We start from the raw sequence: 26,157 nt of genomic DNA on the forward strand, positions 1-26,157 counted from the left end.
CCAGCTCCACAGTTCTGAGGATTTATTTATTTATTTATTTGAGACACAGAGAGAGAGGGAGAGAGGGTGCACGTGTGTTGAGGGGGTGGGCGCACAAACAGGGGGAGGCACAGAGGAGGGGGAAAGAATCTCAACAGACTCCTCACTGAGCAGCAAGCCTAATGGGGGCTCCAGCTCACGACCCTGGGATCATGGCCTGAGCTGAAATCAAGAGTCTGGTGCTTAACCGACTGAGCCACCCGGGCAGCTCCCCAGCCCTACGGTTCCAGACCATGGAGAGGTGGGGGAGGGAGGCCTCCTGTCCCTGGGCACGTGCCTACACAGCTCACAGGCGCCGTGCTCCCTCCTCTTCAGGCCCAGGGAGGTGCTCCATGGCTTCTGTGCTTTGCTCAGACACGGGACACCTTTTATAAGGCGCCCTAGGCTGCGTCTGCCTACAAGCACCACACGCCTATTTCTCTCTGGGCTCTCCTCATTGTGGCATTGGGAAGAGGGGTGTAGGTCCCCTATGATGTTGACGCCCCTACACCCCTTCATATTCCTCTTCTACTGTCTCCTTCCAGCAAAAAGAAGGATCTTTTCATTTTAGAGACTACCTTTGTGCGTGCCGGTTCTAACCACGATAGTTTGGACTTAGTCTATCCATCCTGCCCCATTTGCTTTTTTAAAAACTTCATTTTGTTTTGTTTGGGTTGTAAAGCAGGAGCCATGAAGGGGAGTGTTTGGCTGGTAATACCCCACCAGCCCGTTCGCTCCTTATACCTACAGGCGCCCTTCTCCGGAAGCACGAACGAGGCTTCCCGCCGGGAAGGGGTAGAGGTGGAGGAGCCCGGGGGCAGAGAGGGGACAAGACACAGACGAGGAAAAACAGAGATTGGCATCAATGTATTAGTTTAGGTGTCCCCAGATGTCCAGTCCTGGAAGTAGGTAGACTCTAAGAAGGGTTTCGGGCAAGGAGATGTGGTGCGGCTGGGGTCCCAGGGCTGGCACCGGGCGAGGGGTCGGGGAGAGAACCGTCTGGCGAGGCCCAGGGCGCTCAGAGCAGGACCACAGCGAGCTCCAGCGCTCGGCACGTGCTGGCAGGATTGGGACGGGGACTCGGGGTCTGTGGGTTCCCAGGCCGGGGGGTGGGGGTGCGCAGAAACACGGTCGGTCTCCCGGCTGCGCAGTAACCAGCCACCCATTCCAGGTGGCCCACTGCAGGTGTGGCTCCAGCACCTTTGGCCACTACTGCGAGCGCTCCAGGGACCAGTGCGAGGCGCCGTGCTTCGCGGGTGTGGCCTGCGTCCCCGGGAGGGGCTGCGAGGCCTGCCCCCCGAACCTGACGGGCGACGGGCGTCACTGTGCAGGTGAGCGGGGATCTGCCCTGGCAGGAGCATGGCATGGGGACAGTTGACACTGGGAGGGCCTGGGGCCTGGGACCAACCTTTGTCTCCCTTCTCCATGGTGGGGAAGGATGGAGGTGAGGATGCCAGGTGAGCTGGGAGGCTGAAGGCTGAGAGACTGGGTGGGCAGAGGGTGACCACCTGAGGCCTTATGGGCCCTACTGAGCAGAGGCCGAGGGGACGGGGCGGGAAGAGGGAGGGGGCGAGACAAGCACGCTGGGGCTCCCCCCACCCTGCGGCCTTGGGGTCCCTTCTCGCTGCAGCAGGTCTGCTAAATGCAGAGGAAGGGCTTCGGGCAGGGGACCAGGAGAAGGGAGGGGGAGAGTTCAGGGTTCGGGGACTGCTAGGCAGGCCGAGAGGGCTTGGGGCCCTGAGCGTCCTGGGGGGGACCCTGGGCTGGGGATCCTGGGCCTCCCTGCCTCCCCACCTCCTCTTTCCACAGCTCTGGCCCCCGGGCTGCACTGTGGGAACCGGTCCTGCCCTGCCAGTTACTGCTACAACCAGGGCCACTGCCACATGTCCCCTGAGAGGGACTGCCAGCCGGCCTGCACCTGCCACCCCGCCTTCTCAGACAGCCGCTGCCTGGTGGCGGGGAACCCCTTCACTCCGGCTGCCCCTGCAGGTACCACTGGCCGCCTGGCCTGCACCCCGGAGGGAGGGGCTCCAGGGTGACCCCGTGGGCCACAGGCGGGAGGCGGGTCGCCGGGCCACGGGCACTGGGCTGCGGCCGCAGGGTCGCCAGAGGAAGGCGCCCCGACAGGCCCAGCCACCTCCCCGGGGCCAGGGTGACCGTGGCCTGCGTCTCCCATTTCCAGGGCTTCCCGTGAGGCTCATCCAGCTCTGGCTCAGTGAAGAAGAAAATGCCTCCATGGCTGATGTCAACGCCTCGGTTGGTGCTGCAGGCCAGCGGGGTGGGGAGGCGGCCTGGCGGGGGCAAGCAGGGGCCCAGCCCTGCTCCCGGGCTCCGCATCTGCCACCCATCGAGACTCGACTGCCAGAGGAGGCCCAGAGCCTCCTGCCCCTGGGAAGGCGGGCGGAAGGATGGGGAAGGCAGGAAGCCCAGGACAGTGACCTCCCAGGGGACTGGAATAACTCGGGTGTAGGGAGGCTGAGTCACCCCAGCCTCCCTCCTGAGTGTCCCTAGAGACTTGCACTTGGGTGTCGTATGGTATTTCAACACCAGGAAGGTATTTCACCTCCAGGAAGCCCTCCTTGATTTCCCAGAGGGAACCAGCAGCTCCCTCGTCTTGGCCCCGTAGGCCCCTGTCCATCCCTCAACCACACGCCGAGTAGCACAGTAGCTGAAGCGCTGAGGCTCCAGAGTCATACATACCCGGGTTCAAATCCTCTAGAACATTCCCTAGAACAGGTGCAATAATCATTCCCTGGAACAGGTGCAATAATTAGACAAACTATTTGATGTCTCATCTGTAAAGTAGAAATACCCATAATACCTCTGTCAACGGGTTGTGTCAAGGTTTAAATGATAATGTATGTAAAGCACTTACCATGGTGCCTAAAATACAAGTGTTCAAAAATTATAATGATAATAATTATTCCTACTGCTGGTACAACAGCATCTAGACCCTGTAAGGGGAAGTCCGTTAACGCCTGTCTACTTCACTAACTAGGGGTTTTTCCTGAGTCAGCTTGACCCCCCAGCACCCGACCATCCCCTAGGTCTAGCCGGACATAATCAATATTCAAAATCCATGTGGGGCTAGAACGAGTGCGTGAATCAGGGGGTGGAGGCAAAGGTAGGGGCCACTCATTTCAGATTCCCCCCTTGTCACGGGAGGCAGGGAGGTGTGCAGAGTCCTTGACTTCCCAGCAAACGTTCGGTAAGCAGGGACCCACAAGGGCCACCAGGCTAGGCTGGGGCGTGGGGATGCAGACATGGTGAGAAGCAGTCTGCGGTCCTGGTGCTCGTGTGCAAAACGGAGCCAGATGTGGACAAATAAGTACATGCAAGTGGGAGAGGTGTCCTCTTCGGGTGGGGCCTCACTCCCATGCCCCCACCCCCGTCCTTGCCCTAGGTGGCCTACAGACTGGGGAACCTGAATGTGCGGGCCTTTCTCCAGAACTCCCAAGTGCTACAGATGTAAGTGGGACTGTCCCCCTCGGCCCCCGCGTCTCCCCCCTCCACCTGCACCCTTACCACCTCACGGTGCCCCTCCCACGCAGCAATTCCAGTGCAGGGCTGGCCTCGGGAAGTTTACGTAGACACTGGAGAGTCTTCTCGAAGTTCCAGTACCTTCCTCAGGGTCCCGTCATCGACTTCCTGAACACCAAGCTGCTGGATGCAGTGGTGGAAGCGTTCTTACCCCAGGCCTCGTGGTGGAGGAAGAACAGAAGTGGGAGACCCAGGACCGACGTGAACTTCCACTCCATCTCCAGGGAAGACGTGCACAGTGTGCTGGCTCGTGAGTCACTATCCTGGCTGTAGTCACAGAGACAGCCGAGGGGGCAGGTGAACAGGGGGACTAGATTTTTTTTATCATTTTTGAGAGAAGTCGTTAAACATTTCACCCACCAGCTTTCTAGACTCACGAGCAGAGCACCAAACACTACTTGGTGAGTCCCCAGGGATACGGTTTCACAGAACAATTACTCTAACTGCCACCTTCCTGACCATCACTGCTGACGATTTTTTCTTTTGATGAAATCGGTAATGATTTTGTTAAAAAACCATTACGCTTTATAAACATAAACAGGGACATCCCTTTTGCCTTTGCCCTCCAGCTGGAGGAAATTCAGTTGAAGGCTGGAGACCTGACCTAGGGCCAGAGGTTTCCCCTCCTTGAAGGGTGACCCTGTGCAGAAGCCATCCCCAATCCAAGCCTTGACACCCCCATGTGGGAAAAGAGATGGGATTTCTGAGGTCCCCGTCAGCTGTGGTGATCCCTGATTACCCCGAAACAAGAATGGGATCAGTTGGTAAGCTTGTCAGGGGAGGAAAGGAATAGACCACCCTATCCTAGGAGTGAGGCAGTGACCACACCAAACCCTGCGGAAGCTGCCGTGTCACTGAGGGTGGGATTGAATCCAGGCAGTGCCTCCTCCCTCCTGGGGGCAACAATGTGAAATCCTCCAAACTACTTTGTGTATGTGTGGTAGGGCGTTAGGGGTGGCATACAGGCACAGCTCCCCTAGACCTGACTGTGCCTTTTGTTAAAGAAAGCCAACCAAGAAACTCCAGAGTTTTTATTATACAAGTACAATATGTTTATTGTAGAAACTTGAGGAGACACAGATTAACAAAAGGAAGAGAGAAAAAATCACGTGTAATTCCAAGCCCCAAAGACAAGTCCATTTTGCATCTATCCTTCTGAATTTTCTTTCATGCATAGGAGTCTTCACACATAGCAATATTTTTTATAATAAGGGGATCAAGTAGTACCTAATGTTTGATGACCTTATTACTTACGCAATTGTGAACATATTACCTTGTATATTGTATATGTGTTCCCATTTGATTATTATTTTATCATACATTTTAATGTGGTGTGCTATATTTTATTTAAAGATTTATTTGTTTTCGAGAGAGTAAGAGGAGGGAGGGGTGGAGGGAGAGGGAGAGAATCTCAAGCAGACTGTGCACTGAGCATGGAGCCTGATGACGGGCTCGATCTCAAGACCCTGAGATCATGACTTGAGTCAAAATCAAGAGATGCTTAACCAACGGCACCACTCAGGTGCCCCCAGTGTGCTGTATTTTATTTTATTTATTTATTTATTTTTATTTTTATTTATTTATTAGAGACAGAGAAAGAGAGAGAGAGACAGCGAGAGAGAGAGACAGAGACACAGGCAGAGGGAGAAGCAGGCTCCATGCAGGGAGCCCGACGTGGGACTCCATCTAGGGACCCCAGGATCACACCCTGGGCTGAAGGTGGTGCTAAACCACTGAGCCACCCAGGCTGCCCAGGAAACTGGGCAGTGATTAAATGTCTGCCTTTGGCTTAGGTTGTGACCCTGGGGTCCTGGGATCGAGTCCCCCATCAGGTTCCCCACAGGGAGCCTGCTTCTCCCTCTGCCTGTGTCTCTGCCTCTCTCTCTCTCTCTCTCTGTGTCTTTCATGAATAAATAAATAAAATATAAAAAATAAAATCAATAAAGATAAGGAAACTGAGGCTGAAGGAGTTAAGAAATTTCCCCAAAGCACACAACTAGTTAGTAGTAGAGTTTGAATTTCAACGTAGGTCTGGTTTACTTCAAAGCGTATGCTCTTAAAAAAAAAAAAAAAGCGTATGCTCTTAACCAATGCATTTTCCACACCATGTGCTTACTGGTTGCACAGTATCCTTGTTTAACAAAACCTCACCTATTAAACACTGTTGCTATTATAAACCACGCTGCTCTGGATGTCAATGAACATACGGATTTGCATGCTTTTCCAAGGATTTCTCAGGATAAATGCCTGAAAACAGAATTCCCGATTGAAGAGGTATAGATCCAGTGCTATTGATTGCTTTCCATGTTCATCTGTGTCCTGACAGTGAACGTGAGCACGCTGAAGGCTTACTTCAAATGCAACAGCTACAAGGACTACCGCCTGGTCTACAGCCCCCAGAGCGGCTTCACCTGCGTGTCCCCGTGCAGTGAGGGCTATTGTAAGCACGGAGGCCAGTGTCAGCACCTGCCCCAAGGGCCCCGCTGCAGGTGAGTTCGGGGAGAGGGCAGGACGAGCAGAGCCGGGGACTCCAGGCTGGGCACAGATACCGCAAGGGGCCTAGAAATGCCACGGTACCTGGTGGTGTCTGAAAGTTAGGATGGTTCTTTGATGACTCAGAGAGCAGGGATCAGAGAAAAAGGGACCATGGAAAAGATGTGTGAGCACTTACTCTGTGTGAATAAAGATGCTGCATGACTTCTAACACTGACACTTAGCTTCTGGGTAGGTAGTATGACCCTTTTAAAGAAGAGGTAGGTAATGAATCTGCCCAGGTAGCCAGGAGGTTAAATAATGGGACGTGGGTTTCAAAGGCAAAGTCTTGTACCCAGTGTTGCTTCTGGGGCAGGCATTCTGCTGTCTCTGCGGGAAGGCACCCACCGCCTTGGGTCTAGGCCCAGCCCTGCCCCTCCTTAGGAGTACCGGCCGGGGGAGGCCCTCTCAAGCTGGCATCTTCTGTCCTCTTGGTTCATCAGCAGTCTGAGGAGCTCCCGTGAGGGGGGTGCACTCAGTCTACAGGCTTGCCAAGGAGGAGAAGGGCAGGGCCACCCCATCAGTGCCCTATGTCCATCCTCGTGCCCCCTGCAGCCCCAGATCCACCCAGCTGTCTCCCCTCCAGGGTCCCAGGAGGGCTGGGAGGAGCCAGGGCCTCAGCTTGTACCCCCTTACCTGCAGCCAGCCCCACCCCGCTAGCCAGGGGGTGCTTAGTCCAGGTGAAGTCACCCCTGCCAGCCTCCCCTACCCAGTAGACTCTCTTAGGTTCTGCCTCCTTCCCCAGAGGAGAGTCTCAGCCTGTGGAGGGAAACCTCCTGGGGCCTCCCCACTGCTGACCTCGTCCCTTCCCTCTGTCCACAGCTGTGTGCCTTTCTCCATCTACACGCCCTGGGGCGAGCGCTGTGAGCACCTGGGCATGAAGCTCAGTGCCTTCTTCGGAATCCTCTTTGGAGCCCTGTTCACCCTCCTGCTGCTGGGGGCTGTGGGGTTCGCAGTCCTGTACTTCTGGCGCTTCTGGCGCTACTCCCCCGGGAACCACTACTCCCACCGCCTGGACTCAGAAAGCTGAGGCCTGGCCCCAAAGGGGCGGCTGTGGCCTAGGATACCTCAGGACCCACCCCAGCCTCACCCACACACTTGCAGGTGGCGCTGATCCTTTGAGGAGACTCAGAAAAAGGTTGTTAAAAGTGACTCAGGATTCTTCAAGGGAATACATAATAATAAAGACAAGACCACACCTTCTCAGTTGATACAGAGACAGACAGGAAGGAGCCATAAAGACCCGGATGAATTCTCTCACAGATGTACCCACAAGGATACCGATCCACAAACACACACATCAGAGTTACTAATGGGCTGATGGCTCCAAGTTAAAAGCCAAAATTCATCTGTATAAGAAAAACCCTCCAGTTTCCTTCTAGTTGAAGTCTATTTAAGTAAAATCCTTCTGACTTTTTGTGTTTCCAAAGCTGTGAATTCCACTGGTGATTTCCCTCGTGTGGCTGACAGGCTAGGTACAGGGAGCGGAGGGGAGAGGTGGGTTGGAACCAGGCACTGTCTGTTGGGAAGCTTGTTGCTCCAGCCCACCCGGGTCCTTGCTTCAGCCTCCACGTCACCTTCTTCCCCTTCCCAGGGGGAAGAAACACAAGCCAAAGCCTGGCCTTCTGAGGAGGACGATAGAGACACCCCCATATGGATTAGTCCAGACTCACCCAGGCACCCTCTAAGTTCCGAGAGGGTAAATACACAATGCCTTTACCTATCTGCTCTTGCTCCCACTGTCTTCCCTGGAGGAGGGCTTGCACCTCCCTTTCCAAGAACCCATTTGAGAAGCGTGCCACCCACCCCCTCCTTAGACCTGGAGCACCCAATCCTAATATACTCTCTCTGTCCTTTCCTGAGCCCCACTGGAGCCTTCTGAGTCTCTTCACCCCATGATCCCTTGGCCCCTCTCTGCCCATTCCCAGCCACATGATCGGTTTCCACCTCATCTTCTCTCCTAGCAGAAAGAACTTCACACCTATCTGGTGTAACAAGTCCAACAAAAACTGGTCCACAGCTCCTAGGTCTAGAATACCTCAATTCCACCTCTATGGAGAAACTAGAGAACTGCCTCTTGGTCCTAAATCCCAACTCCCTGAGGGGAGAATATGATTAGTCCAGCTTATGTCAGTTGTCTATCACTGGTCCAAACAAGTGTGGCCATAGGGTAGGAAAGGAGGTCACATGACATGATCCTGTTGCTCAGGCTCACTCTTGTGGGTGAGGAAGTGGTGCTAGAGGAAGTTCAGGAGAAATGTGCTCTCTGACCTAAGCAGACCCTAAACTATGCTTTTCTTAGCAGTAGGTAAAGCCCCTCCCATACATGCAACGTTGTGACTTTACCCTCAAACACCCCAAAGTGTAATCAAGCCTCCATATAAAACCACATTTATTTAGGGCATCTGGCTGGCTCAGTCAGCAGAGCATGAAACTCTTGATCTTGGGGTCATGAGTTCAAGCCCCATGTTGGGGGTGGGGCCTACTTAAAATACACATGCACACATTTATTTAATACTAGCATTCATTTATCAACAATTAAGTACATAGCCCAAATGGATTCACTTGTGAGTTCTACCAAACACTGCAGGAAGAGACTCTTTCAGTTCTCTATAATCTCTTTCAGAAGATTGAAGCAGAGGGAATACCTCCTAACTCAGTCTATGAGGCCAGCGTTACCCTATACCAAAACCAGAAAGAAAAAAAAAACCCATAAGAAAACCCTACAGCAATATCTCTCATGAACATAGATGCAAAAATCTTCAACAAAATATTAGCAAATAGGGATCCCTGGGTGGCGCAGCGGTTTGGCGCCTGCCTTTGGCCCAGGGCGCGATCCTAGAGACCCCAGATCGAATCCCACGTCGGGCTCCGGGTGCATGGAGCCTGCTTCTCCCTCTGCCTGTGTCTCTGCTTCTCTCTCTCTCTGTGTGTGTGACTATCATAAATAAATAAAAATTAAAAAACATTAGCAAATAAAATCCAACAGTGAATAAAAAGAATTACATGCCATGACCAAGTGGCATTTATCCCAGGTTGCAAGGCTGATTCAACAATCGAAAATCAATTAGTGCAATCTATCACATCAACAGAATAAAGAAGAAAAATCATATGATTATACCAATAGTTGCAGAAAAAAAACATTAGACAAATTCAAACACTAAAACTCTTGGCCAGCTAAGAACAGAGGGACACTTCTTCAGCCTGATTGAAAAAAAAAAAAAAAAACAACAACAAAACCTACAGTGGGGCACCTGGGTGGTTCAGTTGGTTAAACATCTGGCTTTGGCTCAGGTCATGATGCCAGGGTGCTGGGATCGAGACCCACCCTGGGCTCGCTGCTCAGCGAGGAGTCTGCTTCTCTCTCTCCCTCCGCCCCTCCCTCTGCTTGTGCTTGCTTGCTTCTCTTTCTCTCTCAAATAAGTGAATAAAAAATCTTTTAAAAAAATTATTTATTATTTGTATGAAATTCTCATTTAACTGGTTTTATATTTTGCTGGCAACCTGGTCAGAGTGGCTGAGGCACTGAGTGTGCAGAGAGGGTGTCATGAAAAAGGAAGGAGGCTGGGGTGCCCTGGGCGGCTCAGCAGGCTAAGCATCCAGCTCCTGATTTTGGGTCAGGTCATGGGGTCAAGCCCCTCATGGGGCTCCCGCTCAGCGGAGAGTCTGCTTCTCTTCCTCTCCTCTCTCTCTGCCCTTACCCCTGCTGGCTCACTCTCTCTCTCTTAAATAAATAAATTTTTAAAAGAAAAAGGGAAGAAGAAGAAGAAGAAAAAGTAAGGAGGTGTCTGTGTGGGAAGGAAAGGCCTCTTGGTGAGTGGTGCAGTCAGATCAGCCCACCTGCCGAATCTGTGCGATTTGGATTCTGCTGCTTATGCACCTAGAATAAAGAACTGACGGACCCTTCTTCAAGGTTCCAGACCCGTGTTAGCCTGAGAGGGGGAGAAGCCTCTACCCCATTCCCAGTTGGTGCAGGCAGCTGAGACACCCTCAGTGGGCCTGGGGTACCCTTAAAGGGAGCTGTCTGGAGACATGCTTATCCTTCCCTGTTCTCCAAGGAACCTTCCAGAAAATCCCCTTGGGCTTAAGATGAGCAGCTTTTAAAGACCAAGATAGCAAACAATGGATAACTGGCATCGTAGACCAATGTAAACATTTATTGATGCCAAAAAATGACGCCCACTCATTTGAATTTGGGGTACACCCGTGGGATCAGTTGCCATTCAGTGCTTTCCACTCACTGGTGGCCCCCATCCCCCCCTTACAGAGGTTAAATAAAGGACTGGCTGTGGCAGGAGCTTCACATTGTCCTCATCACGGCCTTGTGTTTTTGCTTGTGCATTTGTGCTGTCACAGGTGACTTTAGCCAGGCTATCTTGTTTAAGTCCACAGCCCCCTCCATTTTCATGAAATATGTGCCATTTCACCTCATACACACACACCTTTAAGTCTTAAATAACTGGAGAATTTTCCCCAGGCCTTCGGGTTCTTGCTGCTGTTCTTGCATTAGTTCTGCTAATTCTGGTCATCTCCAGTAATTCCCCCCCCACACACACACATATAATTATACACTTTAGTTCCCAAATGCTTCTAATTGGCATAGCCTATATTTTACAAAGTTTTTGGCTTCCAATAACAGTAATCAGCATTGCATGTACATATATGCCCTTATGTGAATGTAATTAAAATAAATTATCCACTTTATCAGGTATCCTCGATTCAAATAAATGCAAAGCAGGAAAATAAAAACTATTTAAGAATGGGATTTATGGGGATCCCTGGGTGGCTCAGTGGTTTGGCACCTGCCTTTGGCCCAGGGTGCGATCCTGGAGTCCTGGGATCGAGTCCCATGTCAGGATCCTGGCAGGGAGCTTGCTTCTCCCTCCTCCTGTGTCTCTGCCTCTCTCTCTCTCTATGTCTATCATGGCTAAATAAATAAATCTTAAAAAAAATGGGATTTATGTCACAGCAGTTTTACATACTTATGTAAACTGCTGTCCATTCATGCCTAACTATAGTGTAGCTTAATATCATTAGATTAATATTTTGTTAGACTTCAATATTAAATACTATTTTCTCACCTTTCAGAGCCCAGTGCCCATATTTCATGGTCACCTGCTCACGTGGCCCATCCTCTCAGTTATGCAGCGAACAGCTGAGTATCCTCCAGGTACAGAGCTCTGCACTAGGTTCTGTGGCTACAGGGAGGAGTACCGCATGGCACCTGTCCTGAAGCATAGATGACTTAACCAACTCATAAGCGAATGAAGCAGGATGTAGTATGTTAAGTGTCATGACAGAAACATAAAGGAACGATGAAACTAGACCCTCCTCAGGGAATTTGAGGAAAGCCCTCAAAGGGAGGCACCGAATGAACTGGGCCTCTGAGCATGAACAGAAGTTTTCCAGATGGAGGGACCAGAGAGCGGGAGAGCATCTTGGGGGCAAGAGTCATGATGTACAAACTCTCTGGATCAAAGCAGGTATGACAGGGAAGTAGTGAGAAGTTTCCTGTGGAAGTAACATAAGACATAGCAGACGGGTCTACAGGACACAGAGCTGGGAATCCTGATCATGAGGACCCTGTTATACAAGGCTGGTAGTTTTGTTCCTAGCTTTTGGAAAGGGAGCCCTTAAAGACAGTGTGAAAGGTACTTGGGAACACACACACACACACACACACACACACACACACACACCACTATTATTAACCAAATGACTACACTGAGATTTTTTTTTTCTTTATTTATTTATGATAGTCACAGAGAGAGAGAGGCAGAGACACAGGCAGAGGGAGAAGCAGGCTCCATGCACTGGGAGCTCGACGTGGGATTCGATCCTGGGTCTCCAGGATCATGCCCTGGGCCAAAGGCAGGCGCCAAACCGCTGCACCACCCAGGGATCCGCCTACACTGAGACTTTTTGTTTTGTCTTTTTTCCTTTATTAGCTGTTAAAAACAGTTCTATAATGAATACATTGATTTATTGGTCTTTGCACAGATTCCTAATTATTTCTTTAAGATAAACCCTTTGGAATGAAATTGTTCAGTTAAAGGGATGCACATTTTTAAGTCTTTAGATAGTCAAATGGTCCTCCCGAAAGGCTGTGCCGATTTCATTCACACCAACAGTGTTTAAGACTATCCTTTCCCTCCACACCCTCATCATGGAAATTATAATTTTTATAAGTCCTTACCTACTGGCACATAGTTAGAATACCTCACTGTATCAATTTACTTTTTTTTTTCCTACTGGTTTCTTTTTCATGGAAAACATTTATATTCCTGCTTTTGTTTTTTGTTTTGTTTTGGTTTTTTTTGCCTTGCGCATCTTTTATTTCTCAAATCTGTGGTGTGGGGTTCATCTGAACACAGCTCTTACCCAAAAAGGAAGATATATTCCTGCTTTTGGAAAACATTTATAGTCCTACTTTCCTCTGGCATATTTCCCTTTTTATTGCTTTGTAAGAACTCTTTGTATATTAAGGAGATTCTGGTTTTGCCATATATGGTGTAAATAAGTTCTTTTGGTTTGTTATTTCTGTATATGTCCACCCTCCCCTACTAAATTTAGCCCCTGTGGGGAAGAGACATCAGCGAATAACCCCCCATGGCACACACCATGCCTCTCTTCTGTCGCAGGGCCTGGCAAAAATGCTGGGAAGGATGTTGGATGTTTGAATTATTTTTGTCCAACCTACTTTATAAACCTCACCCTGCCTCACCCTGCAAGGCGGAGGGGATCAGCTGAATACACGTACTGCCCTTATGCACAGCAATAGTCGAAGTTGTCTGGTTTCCTCCACTCATTTAACTAATATTTACCGAGCACCTTTCATGCTGCAGGCACTGTGCGGGACGCTAGGGAGCCGGACTGAGCAAACGCTCACATTCCAGTTGAGGGAGACGGATAATAAGACAAATACATAAAATATGTATTATGTTAGGTTGGAATCAGCATTATGAAGAAAATCAAAGCCGAGGAGGTGGTTGGGTGGCCCCACCGAGAGGGGGAAGGAGGTGGAGCTGTTGGCCCAGGTCCGGTATCTGCAGGAGACGGCCTCTGAGCAAATGGAGCAGCGCATGCGAGGCCTGATGGGTTCCCGGGCGCCGGGGGGTCAGCGTTGCTGCAGTGCAGTGAGCAAGTTCAGGGGGCTGGGGGGGGTGCACAGGGGGCACAGGGCTGGGGGTGAGCAGGGGGCACACGGCTTGGGGAGTGCGCAGGGGGCACAGGGCTGGGGGAGTGCAGGGGGCACAGGGCTGGGAGTGCGCAGGGGGCACAGGGCTGGGGGCGCGCAGGGGGCACAGGGCTGGGGGCGCACAGGGGGCACAGTGCTGGGGGCGCACAAGGGCTACAGGGCTGGGGGTGCGCAGGGGGCACCGGGCTGGGGGCACACAGGGGGCACAGTGCTGGGGGCGCACAGGGGGCACAGGGCTGGGGGTGCGCAGGGGGCACAGGGCTTCCACCGCCGAGCGGAGCCTGGGACGACACCGGGCGCGGGGGCAAAGGTGGAAAGAGAGAGCCGCGAGGGTATCAGGAATCCAGGAGAGGGATGGTGGCAGCTGGGGCTGGGGGGGCAGCGGAGAGGCTGAGGAAGGCCGGAGTCTGGAGTATTTGACAACAGGAGAGCCAGTGGAATCCTCTGGCGAGCTGGGTGTAAAGAGTGAGGGAACTAGGGGCATGAAGACTGGTTTTGAGAACTTTGGCTTGAGCAACCGAAGGACATGGCTGCCAGGAGGGAGCGGACACAGGCAGAGCCGGCTTGGGATCTAGATTAAGACTCTGGCTTTGGACGTACCAAATGTAGGAGTCTACGACCGGGCAGGGAGGTTGAATGTCTTCATGGACGGTAGCTGTGTATAGGAAGTGGGGCTTACAGATGTTTTTCTTTCTCTCCCACTTCTCTTTCTGCCTTTTTTTTCTCGGTCCTTTTGAATTTTTCAAAATTGTGAAGCAAGGTTTCTTACAACAGAAAAAAGATTAGCCACATTTAATTTTTTCTTTTTAGGGGTGGGGTAGGGGCAGAGGGAGAAAGAGAGAGAGGGCAAGAGAGAGAGTGAATCTTAAGCAGACTCCACGCCCAGCACAGAGCCTGAAGCGGGGCTTGATCTCACAACACTGAGATCATCACTGAGCTGAAATCAAGAGTTAGACACTAACCAACTGAGCCACCCAGGAGCCCCATCACCACATTTAATTTTAAAATATAATAATAATAATAATAATAACTTGACTTATGAGCTAGAGGAGAGGAATAATTGAGTACTGCAGACTTTCTTGTAATCTGCTTATGTCCAGAACTTGAAATTCAAGTCAATCCAACAGGCATTCTCTGTGATCCTACCACAGGCCAGGTGCTCTGCTAGGTTCAAGGGATACTGAGAAAATATGGTCCCTGCTCTGAAGGAGCTCAAAGTTCAACAGACTCCAGGGCCAGCCTCCGTAAGGGCCGTAATCAAGGTCCAAACCAAGAACCAATGGAGAATGAAGGAGAGCGGTCGTAGGGAGGATGCACAAAATCCGTGTATCATAAAAACGTAAAAAAACCCTAACCAAACAACCTATATGGCTCAAACAGTTAACCTCTGGGCCACACCGTGCGGAATTCTAATGTCCAAGAGAAGCACAACGAGGGTGACAGGTGATCAGATCACTCTTTACTGCAACATGACACATGTGCCAGAGGGAGTCCAAGGGCATCTTTGGAACAAGGGAAGCCCCCCCACCCCAGACACACACCTGGCATATGTGGGCCAGGGTCCCACTGCTGTGTCTGGGGCAAGGCCTTAGGCAGCTGACCTTCAGGGAAGCTTCCAGGTACATGCAGCCAGTAGCGTAGCTCCAGTCTGGGAAGGGGGGGGTCCCAGGCCGCCAGCAGCGCTGCCCCTTTGGGCCCGCAGCCACTCCTGGCTGGGGCTGATGTGCCTCAGCCCCTCGTGACATGCAGCAGAGAGACCCGGGCGAGAGGCAGGTGGGCATGCAGTTCACGGCAGAGCTGGAGGGCAAAAGGAGCAGAAGGTACTTCCAGCCCGAATCTGGCCCGTGAGCTCCCCACAGGCCGAGGACAGGACAAGACAGTGGGAGCAAATGCACAGGGAGGCCAGCAGCAGTCTCCGCGCCCCCAGCCTGGGCCCGGACTGTGCTTCACGCACATTATGTCGTCCAACCTCACCGTAACCTCAGGAAGCAGGTGCTATACCTTCGTTTTATAGAGGAAGAAAATAACATGGAACAACCTACCCAAGTTCACAGAGTCAGGAAGTGGAATTCACCCCCAGATCCATATGGCTCCAGAGCCCCGAGCCCTGGGTCTGTGTCCTACTCCCAACGAGAACTCACACCCAGCACCCGCATGGTGCTTGCACTTCAGCTCCTGACCTGCTTCCTCCTCCCTGGCCCCTTTCTGACTCCTGAAATGGTTTCCAGTTTAGGGGGCTCGCATCTGGCACCATTCTGGCTCCCCCCCCCTTTTTTTTAAGATGTATTTATTTATTTTAGAGAGAAGGAGATGGAGAGGCAGAGGGAGAGGGAGAGGGAGAGAATCTCACACCAACCGTGTGCTGAGCACAGAGACCAACACGGGGTGTGATCTCACAACTCTGAGATTATGACCTAAGCTGGAACCAAGAGTCGGACACTTAAGTGACTGAGACCCCCGGGTGCCCCTCTGGCCTCCCTCCCTGGCTAGGGTTCACACTTCCCTTTTTTTTTTATTTTATTTTTTTATTTTATTTAAATTTTTTAATTTATTTATGATAGTCACACACACACACACAGAGAGAGAGAGAGAGAGAGAGAGAGAGAGAGAGGCAGAGACACAGGCAGAGGGAGAAGCAGGCTCCATGCACCGGGAGCCCGACGTGGGATTTGATCCCGGGTCTCCAGGATCGTGCCCTGGGCCAAAGGCAGGCACCAAACCGCTGCGCCACCCAGGGATCCCCACACTTCCCATTTTGATTATCGTGCGCGGTAGGCATTGGTCATGTCTCTGCTGTCCACTTTCAAAGTCGCCATGCGGCGTTCAGGGCGCTTCTTACTATGGGAGTCCCGACAGGCCCCTTTCCACTAAGAGAACTTCAAGGGCCCGGTTATTCCCTCTTCTCATCCCCTGGCAGCAAGATGTGGCCACAGAGTTAGGCTGAGCTGTGCCAGTCTGACCCCCTGCTGACTCACACCATTCCCAAAAGCTCTGCCCCTGGATTTCGGACCCTGGGACCTTTGTCCTGTGATCTGGGTCTTAGGGGAATTTTTCCAGCTTATACAAATATGTCCCAATTTTGGTCCTCATCTAGAACATGCATCCATGGGTATTTTCTGCCTGGTATCCCCAGTGTCTCTGGGGCCTGTCCTTCTCATTCCACGTGGTTCATTTTGAGCTGTCAGTCATGGTGGCCCTTGCAGACCAGTAAGATCAGTCTTTCCCTCGTATAATATGCAGATCTTGGGAGAGGGAGGTGCCTATGACTCGGCTGTCACAGCCAACTTTCCTTACATATGGAGAGAGATTCTGAACAACGAAGAGCTAAGAGAGGTAAAGAAAGAGAAAACCCGATGAGCACGTCTGAGCTGCTGGATCCAGCCAGAACTGAAGCTTGAACAGCCACTTCTAGGTGTCTCAGCCACTCCCTCCCCTTTTCTGTATAAGCTACAATGAGTTGGGTGGTTTGCTTATAACCAAAGTCCTGCCTATCTGCCCGTTAATATCATTGATCTTCTCCCAAGGGATAGAAGGCCTGACCTTCCTATGGCCTGAGGAACCTGGGGGGGAGGGAAAGAATCTTTTTACGTAGCACAGAAGGGGAATTCCCAACTCAGGAAAAATAGGCGGAAGCCAAGCCAAGCAGAGATCCTTCGATTTAGTTCCTAATACTCGCTTCCTCTTTCCTGGCCCCGAGAGTGCTCCCTTACCTGCTGCACCAGCCTCTCTGCCACTCTGGGGTCAGTGAGGTCTTCTGGGGAGGCCACACTCAGCCGCAGGAGGAAAAAGCCTCCATCCCCATCTGCGGGTTTAGGAAAGCAGGAGATGAGAACGTGGGTCAGTCCGTTCAGGAATCGTGATGCGAACTTGCTGCCCGGCCTCGGTCCCCACCCCTGACCTATGTGCCCGCTCTCAGGTGTAAACGTGTTGGTGCTAACACGGGATCTTACATTACTCACGGCAGAGAGAAAGGAGGACTCCCTCTCCTCAGTAATGGGGCTCCTTGTAGTGCTCTCCCAACAAGAGTGAGGGAAAGGATGGCTAAAGGTCCCACCCATATTTGGATACGTAATGTGAGGAGAAGTGTGAGGAAGGAGAAACGGAAATTTAGAATGTTCTCATGGCCTGGAGGTCCTGGGTGTGCTGTCGGGGAAGGGCCCAGATAGGGAGAGGCCAGCTCCCTGTGGGGGGGCGGGGGGATGCCGCAGCCAGTGCGTCCAGCCCGAAGTTGGCGCAGGTCTCAATCCAGCCCCCGGAGGCAAGCTCTGCCTTCCATGGAGGCCCAGCCTCCTTGCCTCCACCTGCCACCTGCAGGCATTTCTGCCTAGCGGAATGCTCTGGGAACTGATCCCGGAATTGTACTTCAATATTCAGAGATGCCAGAACGGATATTGTACCCGTATCAGCGTGTATCTCTCTGGGGTCCCTGGGGGCTCAGTGGCTGACGGCTGCCTGCAGCCCAGGGGGTGACCCCGGGGTCCCAGGATCAAGTCCCGCGTTGGGCTCTGCTTCTCCCGCTCCCTCTGCCCCTCCCCCTGCTTGTGCTCTCTCTCTCAAGTGAACAAATAAAAAAATTATTTATGGGATCCCTGGGTGGCGCAGCGGTTTGGCGCCTGCCTTTGGCCCAGGGCGCGATCCTGGAGACCCGGGATCGAATCCCACGTCGGGCTCCTGGTGCATGGAGCCTGCTTCTCCCTCTGCCTATGTCTCTGCACCTCTCTCTCTCTCTGTGTGTGACTATCATAAATAAATAAAAATTAAAAAAAAATTATTTAAAATATTATCCGCCTCCTTAGGTGGTTTTGAAGGTTTAATTAGAAGGGGTAACCCCTGAGAAGCTCGCACTTTACTGCCTGACATCAGCGAGCATGCCAGCCGGTCCTGAGGGTTTCTCTCTCTCTTCTCCCTGGCACATGAGTGATGTTCGGTAAGGCAGCTGTTGTGGATATTTTTATTTCACGTCCCCACAGACCAGGGCCACCTGAGGATAATACCACAGGGACGAGGCCCAAGGACAGTGTCAGAAGTAGAGGTGGAGGTTCCAGGCTGGCCAGGAGCCGGGCTGACACGCAGCCTCTGACAAGGGGCTTCTTCCCTGAGAAGTACCTGTTGTCTCAGACACGTAGCTTTAAACCCCCAACCCTTCACCCCATTGGATAAAAAAAAAATAAAAATAAAAGTTGGGGCCTCACCACTCGGCACATAGTGGTTACTCAACTGTTGATGTCATAGAAGGTCACTAGGTTGTTAAGGGCAAAACCAGGATCTCAAACATTTCTCCAGACTTCCAGCCCCACAGTGTTTCCATACACCCCCCAACTGTGCTTGTTTCTGATTTTGGGAAGCATCACTAGAAGATCATGAAAAGGGGGGCATCAGAGATGGGGCTCAGGCCCCAGATCCTTCCTCTCTCCCCACCCCCTGAGCACGTAGACATCCTGGCAAGTCCAAACCCCGAATTCCCAAGCTCACACCCGAGGGAGCTACTTACCTGCAGTGGCTTCTGTGGGCCACCTTGTCTGAACCGCGGTGGGCATAGCTGTTGGGGTCTTCCCTCCAGCCACGCTGGCTGTCTTCAAGGTCTTTGCTAAGGCTGTGGTCCTAAATAAGGTGATGTTTGCCTCTTGGCTGCTGTTGGCCCTGGTCAGCTGGACAGAAGGCGCGGGGCTCCTGGTGATGGGGACAGACTCATTGGTTGTGCCATCCGTGGTAGAAGGCTGTAAGGGGGTGGTGCTCTTGCTAGTGGCGATGTGGCTGTAGCTGTAGGCCATAGTTGAGAGCCCAGCAGGCGAAGTCACTTTCCCCACTGTTAACCCAGCCTCTGTGGAGACTGTCACCTCTCCCAAGACCTTGGTGTGGCTTGTTGTCTCAATAGAGGGGACTGAAGCTTCTTCCAAGGGGTTCATGCTGACTGAGACCAAAGTTGTGCTGGGGGTGGTGGTCGTAGCTGCTGTTGCTTCTCCTTCTGTAGGGCTATTGGCAGTTAGTGGGGTCTCAACTGTGGTATCAGGTGTGGCTGCCTCTGTGGCACTGGCTGCTGACAAGGTCTCCGTGGATGGTGTGGTCTCAGTGACGTGTGACTCTGCTTCAGTGGAATTGAGCAAAGCTGACACCACAGGGGGAGATAGGACCTCTCCCCCTGTGGGGTTGAGATCCATGTCCAAGGTCCCAAGGGTGGTGGCAGTTGTTTCTATTTCTAGAATGCTGCAGTTGGCAACCTCAATGTCAGTGATGCTGTAGGCAAGCAAACCCTTAGCCGGGGTGCTCTTGTCAGGTGCGAGGGCCCGTGGGGCGGTGATGGCCAGAACTGAGCTGTCGGAGAAGGCGCTGCTCTCTAAGGCCAGGCCTTCAGTTTCCACAGAAGTGTGAGCCAATGTCAAGACGTCAATTATGATCCTCTTTGCCTCTTCCGAACTGTCATCAGTACAAAGGGCATCAAAGACAGATTTTGCAAGATCACTGCCTGTAACAGTCTCAACTGTGGTCATCCCAGTTCCCACGGAGTTGCCACTGGTGGCCGATGCCTCCATAGGAGTGGTGATCACCACCGTGAACTTGGATGGTGTCATTTTTGTGAAGGCCCTGCTTTCCATTGCAGGAAAAGTGGTCTTGGTGTCCCTGGTCTCTGCTTCTGAATTGGTGTTGGTCAGGATTAAGGTCCAATCAAACGTCTGGGGGCTCAGGGTTTGAGTTTCCAAAGGGATGTGGCTTGGCACAGAGGTCTCAACAAGGTCAGCGGTCTGGAAGGCTCCTTCTGAATTTGTCCTGACCCCTGGAGTCATGGCAGGCTCTTCTACGTGGTTTGCTGTCACCACAGGACCTGGTCTGCTGGTGCTGGGGCCTGTGTTGGGTAAGACCAGCTTTGTAAGCCATGAGTCCCAGTGGGCCGACTTTGCACAAGCTCTTGTGCTTATGCCCTGGGTGCCCTGGGAGGAGGGTGGGGAGGGGAAGTTGCTTCTATTTCATTTTTCATCTACACATACAAGGAAGAAGGAGGTGTATCAGAAGACCAGCCCCATGGGTCAACCATGGAACTGGGATCCCCTGACTGATGTCCTCTGATGACCCTGTTGAGACAAGCAGGCCTCAGAATCGAGTTGATTATTGGTCTGAAGCCATCAGAGGGAAGGCATGGGGCCAGGATGCAGCCTTGATGGGGGACAAAGAAGCCAAGAGTCTAAGTGAGCCGAGAACTACAGAGCAGGGACCAGGACTCTCAGAATTTTCTGAAGAAATCCCTGTCACTTGCCCATCAAAACTTCTCTCATCCAGCAGGTGTTTCCCCACGGAAGTAAAAACCTTTCAAATACAGGAAACATCTGTGGTTTTGTACTTAGAGGTAGCTGGGAGGAGTGGGGGAGAGGCAGCTACCCAGATGGAGCAGGTGGGACTGCCGCCAAAGGGAGGGAGCAGGTGAGTCTGGGGGAAGGGCCAAGCTTCCCAGCGCTGCTCTCCCAACCCCAGGGCCGCAGGAACAGGGCCCAGCCACGTGCCACGGGTAACAGAGCTGAGGGATGCAGCCCTGTCCACTCGACAGACCCTTGGAGGTTGTATGAGCACTGGGCTGGGTGGCACTCACTGCCCAGGGAGGCTACAGCGGGATTTTTATTTTATTTTATTTTATTTTATTTTATTTTATTTTATTTTATTTTATTTTATTTTATTTTACTTTATTTTACTTTATTTTATTTTTTTATTTTATTTTATTTTTTTATTTTATTTTACTTATTCCTGAGAGACACATAGAGAGGCAGTGACACAGGCAGAGGGAGAAGCAGGCTCCATGCAGGGAGCCCAACCTGGGACTTGATCCCAGGACCCTGGGGTCATGCCCTGGGTCGAAGGCAGCCACTCAACCGCTGAGCCCCCCAGGTGCCCCTGTATGTGTAGTTCTCATGTACTGTTTGAGACACACTTACAGAAAAAAACTGTTACTTAAAATTCAGGGATGCCTGGGTGGCTCAGCGGTTGAGCGGCTGCCTTTGGCCCAGGGTGTGATCCTGGAGACCCGGGATCGAGTCCCACACTGGGCTCCACATTGGGAGCCTGCTTCTCCCCCTGCCTAAGTCTCTGCCTCTCTTTCTCTCTCTGTCATAAATAAATAAATAAAATATTTTTTAAAATTCAAATGTAAGTGGATGTCCCAGGTTTTATCCAGGAACCCTCCTCTTGAAAGGAAAAGAATCAAAATATAAACCCTCCTTTTGGGGTTCCAATGGTTTGAGATGGTCGTTACTGAGGTCTACTGGCCCCAAAGTACCCAAGGACCCAACGGAAGTACGAGACCATGTGGTCACCTCTACCTATCAGGGCCCCAGGTCCTCAGTTTGTCCTCCCATGTCTCCCCCTGAGCAATGAAAGAGCCCTGGACCAGGAAGCGAAAGACTGGGCTCCAGCCCTAGGCCTGTTGCCAACTAGCTCTGGAGTTCAATGACTGGCTCAAATCCTGACTCCGCGTCCTACAGGCCAGGCCCCTCCGAGCTGCCCTCGTGAACCAGGGTTACCTACCATACCTACCTTGCCGTGGTGAGGACCTGAGGGGAAGGGTAACGGGAAAGTCTTATATTCCAAAGCCTGCAAGGGGCCACTCAGCACCCCTCCCCAGCCGTGTCCTCTCAAAGAGGCACTGACAGCACACAACCTTCAGAATGTCAGGCTGTCCCCACATGCGTATCAGGTGAGTCACGGCCTTCACCCTCCTCAGCTGTTCACGAATTGTGCTTCTACGGGAATATACTTCCTTCTCCTCACTTCAAAGCCCAAGCCATTTCTCTGAGCTTCCTCAATCCCCACCCGGTGGAATCAAAGCCTTTCTGTGTCAGCCCACACAAGCTAAGGCCCCAACAGAGGTATTCTTGGGGTCTGACCACCCACCTTCCCTGAAGTATTTTCTTCTTTATCCGGGAACCCCACAATATCATCCTTCTGTGAAACCTCCTCATGCCTCCCAGCCCCTAACCTCTTCACCCCCTCCCTGGGGTCTCACAGCCCCCCACCCAAGTCTCCTACCCAGCAGGGGTCTTCTCAGACGCAGCAAAGCCCACGCAGCCCACACGACTCTAGAATGTGGCAGCTCTCCTGGTCCATTCCTCAAATCACACTGGCAGAGAGGACAGTGCGTGTTCTTTGGGGCCTGAGTCTGAGTCCCTGCTCTCCTGTTTTCCAACCATGTCACCCTGGCCAGGTCTCCTGGCTCCAAGCCTGCATTTTCTCATCTGTAAAATGGAGCTAAGGGCACCTGTTTCACAGGGATGTGAAGAGTAAATCAATCAAAGTGTAAAACGTGCAGCATAAGCCTAGCGGATCATGAGTGCCTACAGGAGACCACGTAGTCTCCTAGGCAAGGACTAGGCAAGGACTGAAATCTTGGCTTTTTAATTTAATTTAATTTTTTTAAGATTTTATTTAATCATTCATGAGAGACATGGAGAGAGAGGCAGAGAGAGAAGCAGGCTCCGTGCGGGGAACCTGATGCAGGACTCGATCCCGGAACCCCGGGATCACGCCCTGGGCCGAAGGCAGATGCTCCACCGCTGAGCCACCCAGGTGCCCCAAATCTTGGCTTTTTTAAAGATAACTTTTTAAATCCTGGTAAGCCTCAGTCCCACCAGCTCTGGGGGCAGGGGGTGGGTATGAGTAAGACTTGTGTCTCCCTCATGGGGTGATTGAGGGTTAGAAAGACAGAGAGCCCAGGGGCCTGTGGGAAATCTCTGTACCTTCCTCTCGATTTTGCCATGAAACTAAAAATCCTCTAAAAAAATAGTCTTTTTTAAAAAAGATAATGCAGGAGAGACTATGTCGGGGGGCAGTAGAGAGGTCATATGGGAATCTCTCTACTTTTTGGTCAATTTTACTGTGACCCAAACTGCTCTACAATAGAGTCTATTTAAAAAAACAAAAGACACTGCCTGTGACCAGCGTGGTGGCTGTGACCATCCGGGTGGGTTCTCCCCAGGCGCCCCCCCAGCGGCGACCAGTGTGCCAGTCACACTCACAGCCCGGGGCTCAGGGGCAGCCTAGGCTGGGAAGTCAGCTCGGGGTGAGCATCCTGGGGGCCCCTTCTTTGGCCTCAGCAGCTGTGTCCGCAGCGCCTCCGCCTGCTCGGGCCTCGGCCTGGGCTGGGCCTGGGCCCACCCCCCACCACCACCCCCCACCCTCTCCCCCAGAGAGCCCCCTCCACCCCCCAGGGTCCCCCGCGGGGAGGGTCCTGGTCGCCCACCTGCAGCCCCCCCACCCCCAGGGTCCCCCGCGGGCAGGGTCCCGGCAGCCCACCTGCAGCGCCCCCCGCCCACCGCCCCCCAGGGTCCCCCGCGGGCAGGGTCCCGGCCGCCCACCTGCAGCGCTCCCGGGGGCCCCCGGCGGCCCGCGCGGGAGCAGCAGGTGCAGCAGGTGCAGCGCCAGGCCGCAGGGGAAGCGCATCCTCGGAGCCGGCGCCGCCCGCGCTGCCCGGTTTCCTGCTTCCTGCGCGGCTCGGGGCCGGCGGGCTTCCTGGCGCTTCCAGATGCGCCGTGAGGTGAGGCGGGCCGCGGGGACACCGGCCACAGGTGTGCACGCCCAGGCCGCGCCCCCTCCCCCCCCCCCCGCCCCGCCTTCCCGGGGCGCAGGGACCCGCCTCCCTGGACCTCGCACGGTGAGGCTCAGCCCCTCGCCCCCCCCAGCCAGGGGGACCACGGAAGCTGGGGGGTCCCATTCTCCCCCGTCCACCCCCCCCCCGGGCCCCCCCAGTGCAGGGACTCGGGCTTTTCGAGCAGGCCCGGGCCTTTCTGACCTTAGCCTTTCTCCGCTCTGGGTCCTAGGCGGTTAAAGAGCCTTCCTGGGCTCAACTTCCCCATCCGTAAGGGCATAACCCCGACCCGCTGGGCCGCTTGGAGGGGTCACCCGGGGAGCCAAGCTGCCGCACAGCCTACACGTGTTGTCACGGAATACGGACGCCTCGAGGCTCGCTAAGTGACAGCCCCCGGGGCACGACCTCGGGGTCTCAGGGTCCTGAGGCTGAGCCCCCGCTGGGCTTCACTCTGCGGAGTCTGCGGAGGTCTGGCTCCCCCCTGCCCTGCCTCCCCCCAAAGGAATAGATAACAGCTGAAAACAAATAAGTGAGAGCCCCACCATCTACCCTGATCCTCAAGCAACAGAAGGGACAGCCCCCCAAGGTCCGCAGCAGGCAGTGCGGGCAGGACTCTGATCTCTAGCGTCTTTCCAGTGATTCCTGTGATCCTGTGTCCCTGTCAGCGTCACAACCACGTCCAGAGCCAGACTGGAGGTGGGGATGGTCACCCGGGAGAAGGGAAGGGGGATGTGGGGCCAGAGTCCCAGAGCCTGGGAGAGGGGAGTGTGAGGCTGACAACTTAGGGAAGCTTATGGGATTTGGCCACAAGAAGGGGGATGAGGCTGCAGGATCTACTTCCAAAGGCCCTAGAAAAGAATTTTACCCCCTCCAGGGGCCAAGGACTGTGCTGTTATGGCCACAGGCAGTGGCAGACAAGATACCGTGGGGATTTCAGGGCCACAACTTTGTGATGAAAACCACCGTAGAGTGGCCGCCGGAAGGAACTGCAAAATGTAATCAGAAAACCTAAGTTCTGTTTCCAGTTCCTTCCTTAACTGGGGCCCAGTTCCTGGCTTTGGAAAAGGTATCTGCCTCCCCTGGGCTTCCGTCAACAAGGTCCTCTGGCCACACAGGTTCTGCGTTGGGTGTGAGACTGTCTTCTAGAACTTCCCCCTGTGCTGGGATGAAGACCTCTACTGCCTGGAAGGAGGGGGTCGTCCCAGACGTGGGGGGAAGCCTCTGTGAGAACAGGCTGAGGGGCTCCCCTAGGGACACTGCCCACTGCACGGAGTCCGGGACCTGGGAGGCCAGTTCCAAACACACAAGCTGATCTTAGGGCCTCCTGCCGGGCTGAGCCTTCCACGGCCCCATTCGCCCCATTCCACCCGGATCCTTCACTGCATCAGACGCGAGGGGGGATTTCCCCTGGGGAGGTCCCAGGCCACAGCCCTGACCTGGATTCTGCTGGGCGCGGGCCACCGCGTGAGATCCAGGGTGGGGCCCCCCCACAGAAGACGGAAGGGATGCCGGCAGAAACCAACAGAACCTTAAGTCAATAGGGAGAACAAACAGGTGGTGGCCAGAGGAATGTAGATGAGGGCCTGGGTGAAGGGAAGGGGGTAAGAGCACAGACTTCCAGTTATAAAATAAATCAGTCACGAGAATGAAACAAAGGAAAAAAAGGAAAGAAAAGACAAGCCGAGACAGCCTGCAGCTCCTTCGGGCCGCTTCCCTCCCACTGGCTGCCTCTGCCCGCCTGGCCCGGAGGGGACTTCCTCATTCCACAGCCCCGTAATCCAGACTCAGGTATTCCAGGTGCCTTTCTCATGCCCACCACGGACTCCTCACCTTTTCCTTTTTCTTCTCATCACTTCAGTGATCAACAGCTCAGCTCCAGCCCAGTTGCCTATGATGGGATCTAACTGGGAAGCCACCTGAAGCCACCGGGCTGAGCTTCCCTAGGTTTGCTGAGTTCTGTCCCGCCCGTCTCCCTCTACATCTGGGGGAATTTCCAAGCCTGAGCACATGACTGTTGGCCCTTAGGTCGTAGTAATCTAATCCAGAAAGTTTCTGGACCTTTTTTTTTCCCAGCCAAACTCAGATCTCACCCTACACGAGCACTGGAGGCTGGTTTCATGAAGTTCACCACCATAGATGGAGCACCTACTATATTCCAGCCACGGTTCCAGGCATTTGGAATATGTCACTGAGTGAAACAGATCCCTGACCTCAAAGAACTAACACCCCAGTGAAGAGAGATGGCAAACAATAAGCATAATAAATAAGTGAATTACGTAGTATTCCTCAATACTGTGGGGAAAAG

The 26,157-nt window shown here is 53.1% G+C and overlaps 2 protein-coding genes across 5 annotated transcripts in view; one reads left to right on the plus strand and one right to left on the minus strand.

Moving 5' to 3' along the window:
- Positions 1-7,120, plus strand: part of MUC4 (mucin 4, cell surface associated) — a 53,486-nt gene extending 46,366 nt beyond the window's left edge. The window contains exons 17-23 of the mRNA XM_055316564.1: positions 1,190-1,349; positions 1,828-2,007; positions 2,201-2,274; positions 3,422-3,486; positions 3,570-3,808; positions 5,885-6,047; positions 6,913-7,120. Coding sequence (XP_055172539.1) covers positions 1,190-1,349; positions 1,828-2,007; positions 2,201-2,274; positions 3,422-3,486; positions 3,570-3,808; positions 5,885-6,047; positions 6,913-7,120 — 1,089 coding nt within the window. The remainder of the gene's footprint in view (positions 1-1,189; positions 1,350-1,827; positions 2,008-2,200; positions 2,275-3,421; positions 3,487-3,569; positions 3,809-5,884; positions 6,048-6,912) is intronic.
- Positions 7,121-8,809: 1,689 nt separating this feature from the next.
- On the minus strand, positions 8,810-25,803 carry MUC20 (mucin 20, cell surface associated). 4 transcript variants are annotated; one of them, XM_055315848.1, is made up of 4 exons: positions 25,683-25,803; positions 18,780-20,129; positions 16,999-17,090; positions 8,810-9,028 (listed from the first exon to the last, which is right to left on the minus strand). In XM_055315848.1, the coding sequence occupies exons 2-4, from the start codon at positions 20,068-20,070 to the stop codon at positions 8,864-8,866; spliced, it is 1,548 nt and encodes a 515-aa protein (XP_055171823.1). In that variant the 5' UTR covers positions 20,071-20,129; positions 25,683-25,803; the 3' UTR covers positions 8,810-8,863. The 4 variants fall into 4 exon arrangements, with proteins under 4 accessions (XP_055171823.1, XP_055171820.1, XP_055171822.1 ...); XM_055315845.1 differs by lacking the exon at positions 25,683-25,803 and adding an exon at positions 23,623-23,781; XM_055315847.1 differs by lacking the exons at positions 8,810-9,028; positions 25,683-25,803 and adding exons at positions 14,338-15,085; positions 23,623-23,781.
- Between the last annotated feature and the right edge of the window lie 354 nt (positions 25,804-26,157).

The sequence above is a fragment of the Nyctereutes procyonoides genome, unplaced genomic scaffold (genome assembly GCF_905146905.1).
Source record: "Nyctereutes procyonoides isolate TBG_1078 unplaced genomic scaffold, NYPRO_anot_genome, whole genome shotgun sequence".
Taxonomy (NCBI): domain Eukaryota; kingdom Metazoa; phylum Chordata; class Mammalia; order Carnivora; family Canidae; genus Nyctereutes; species Nyctereutes procyonoides.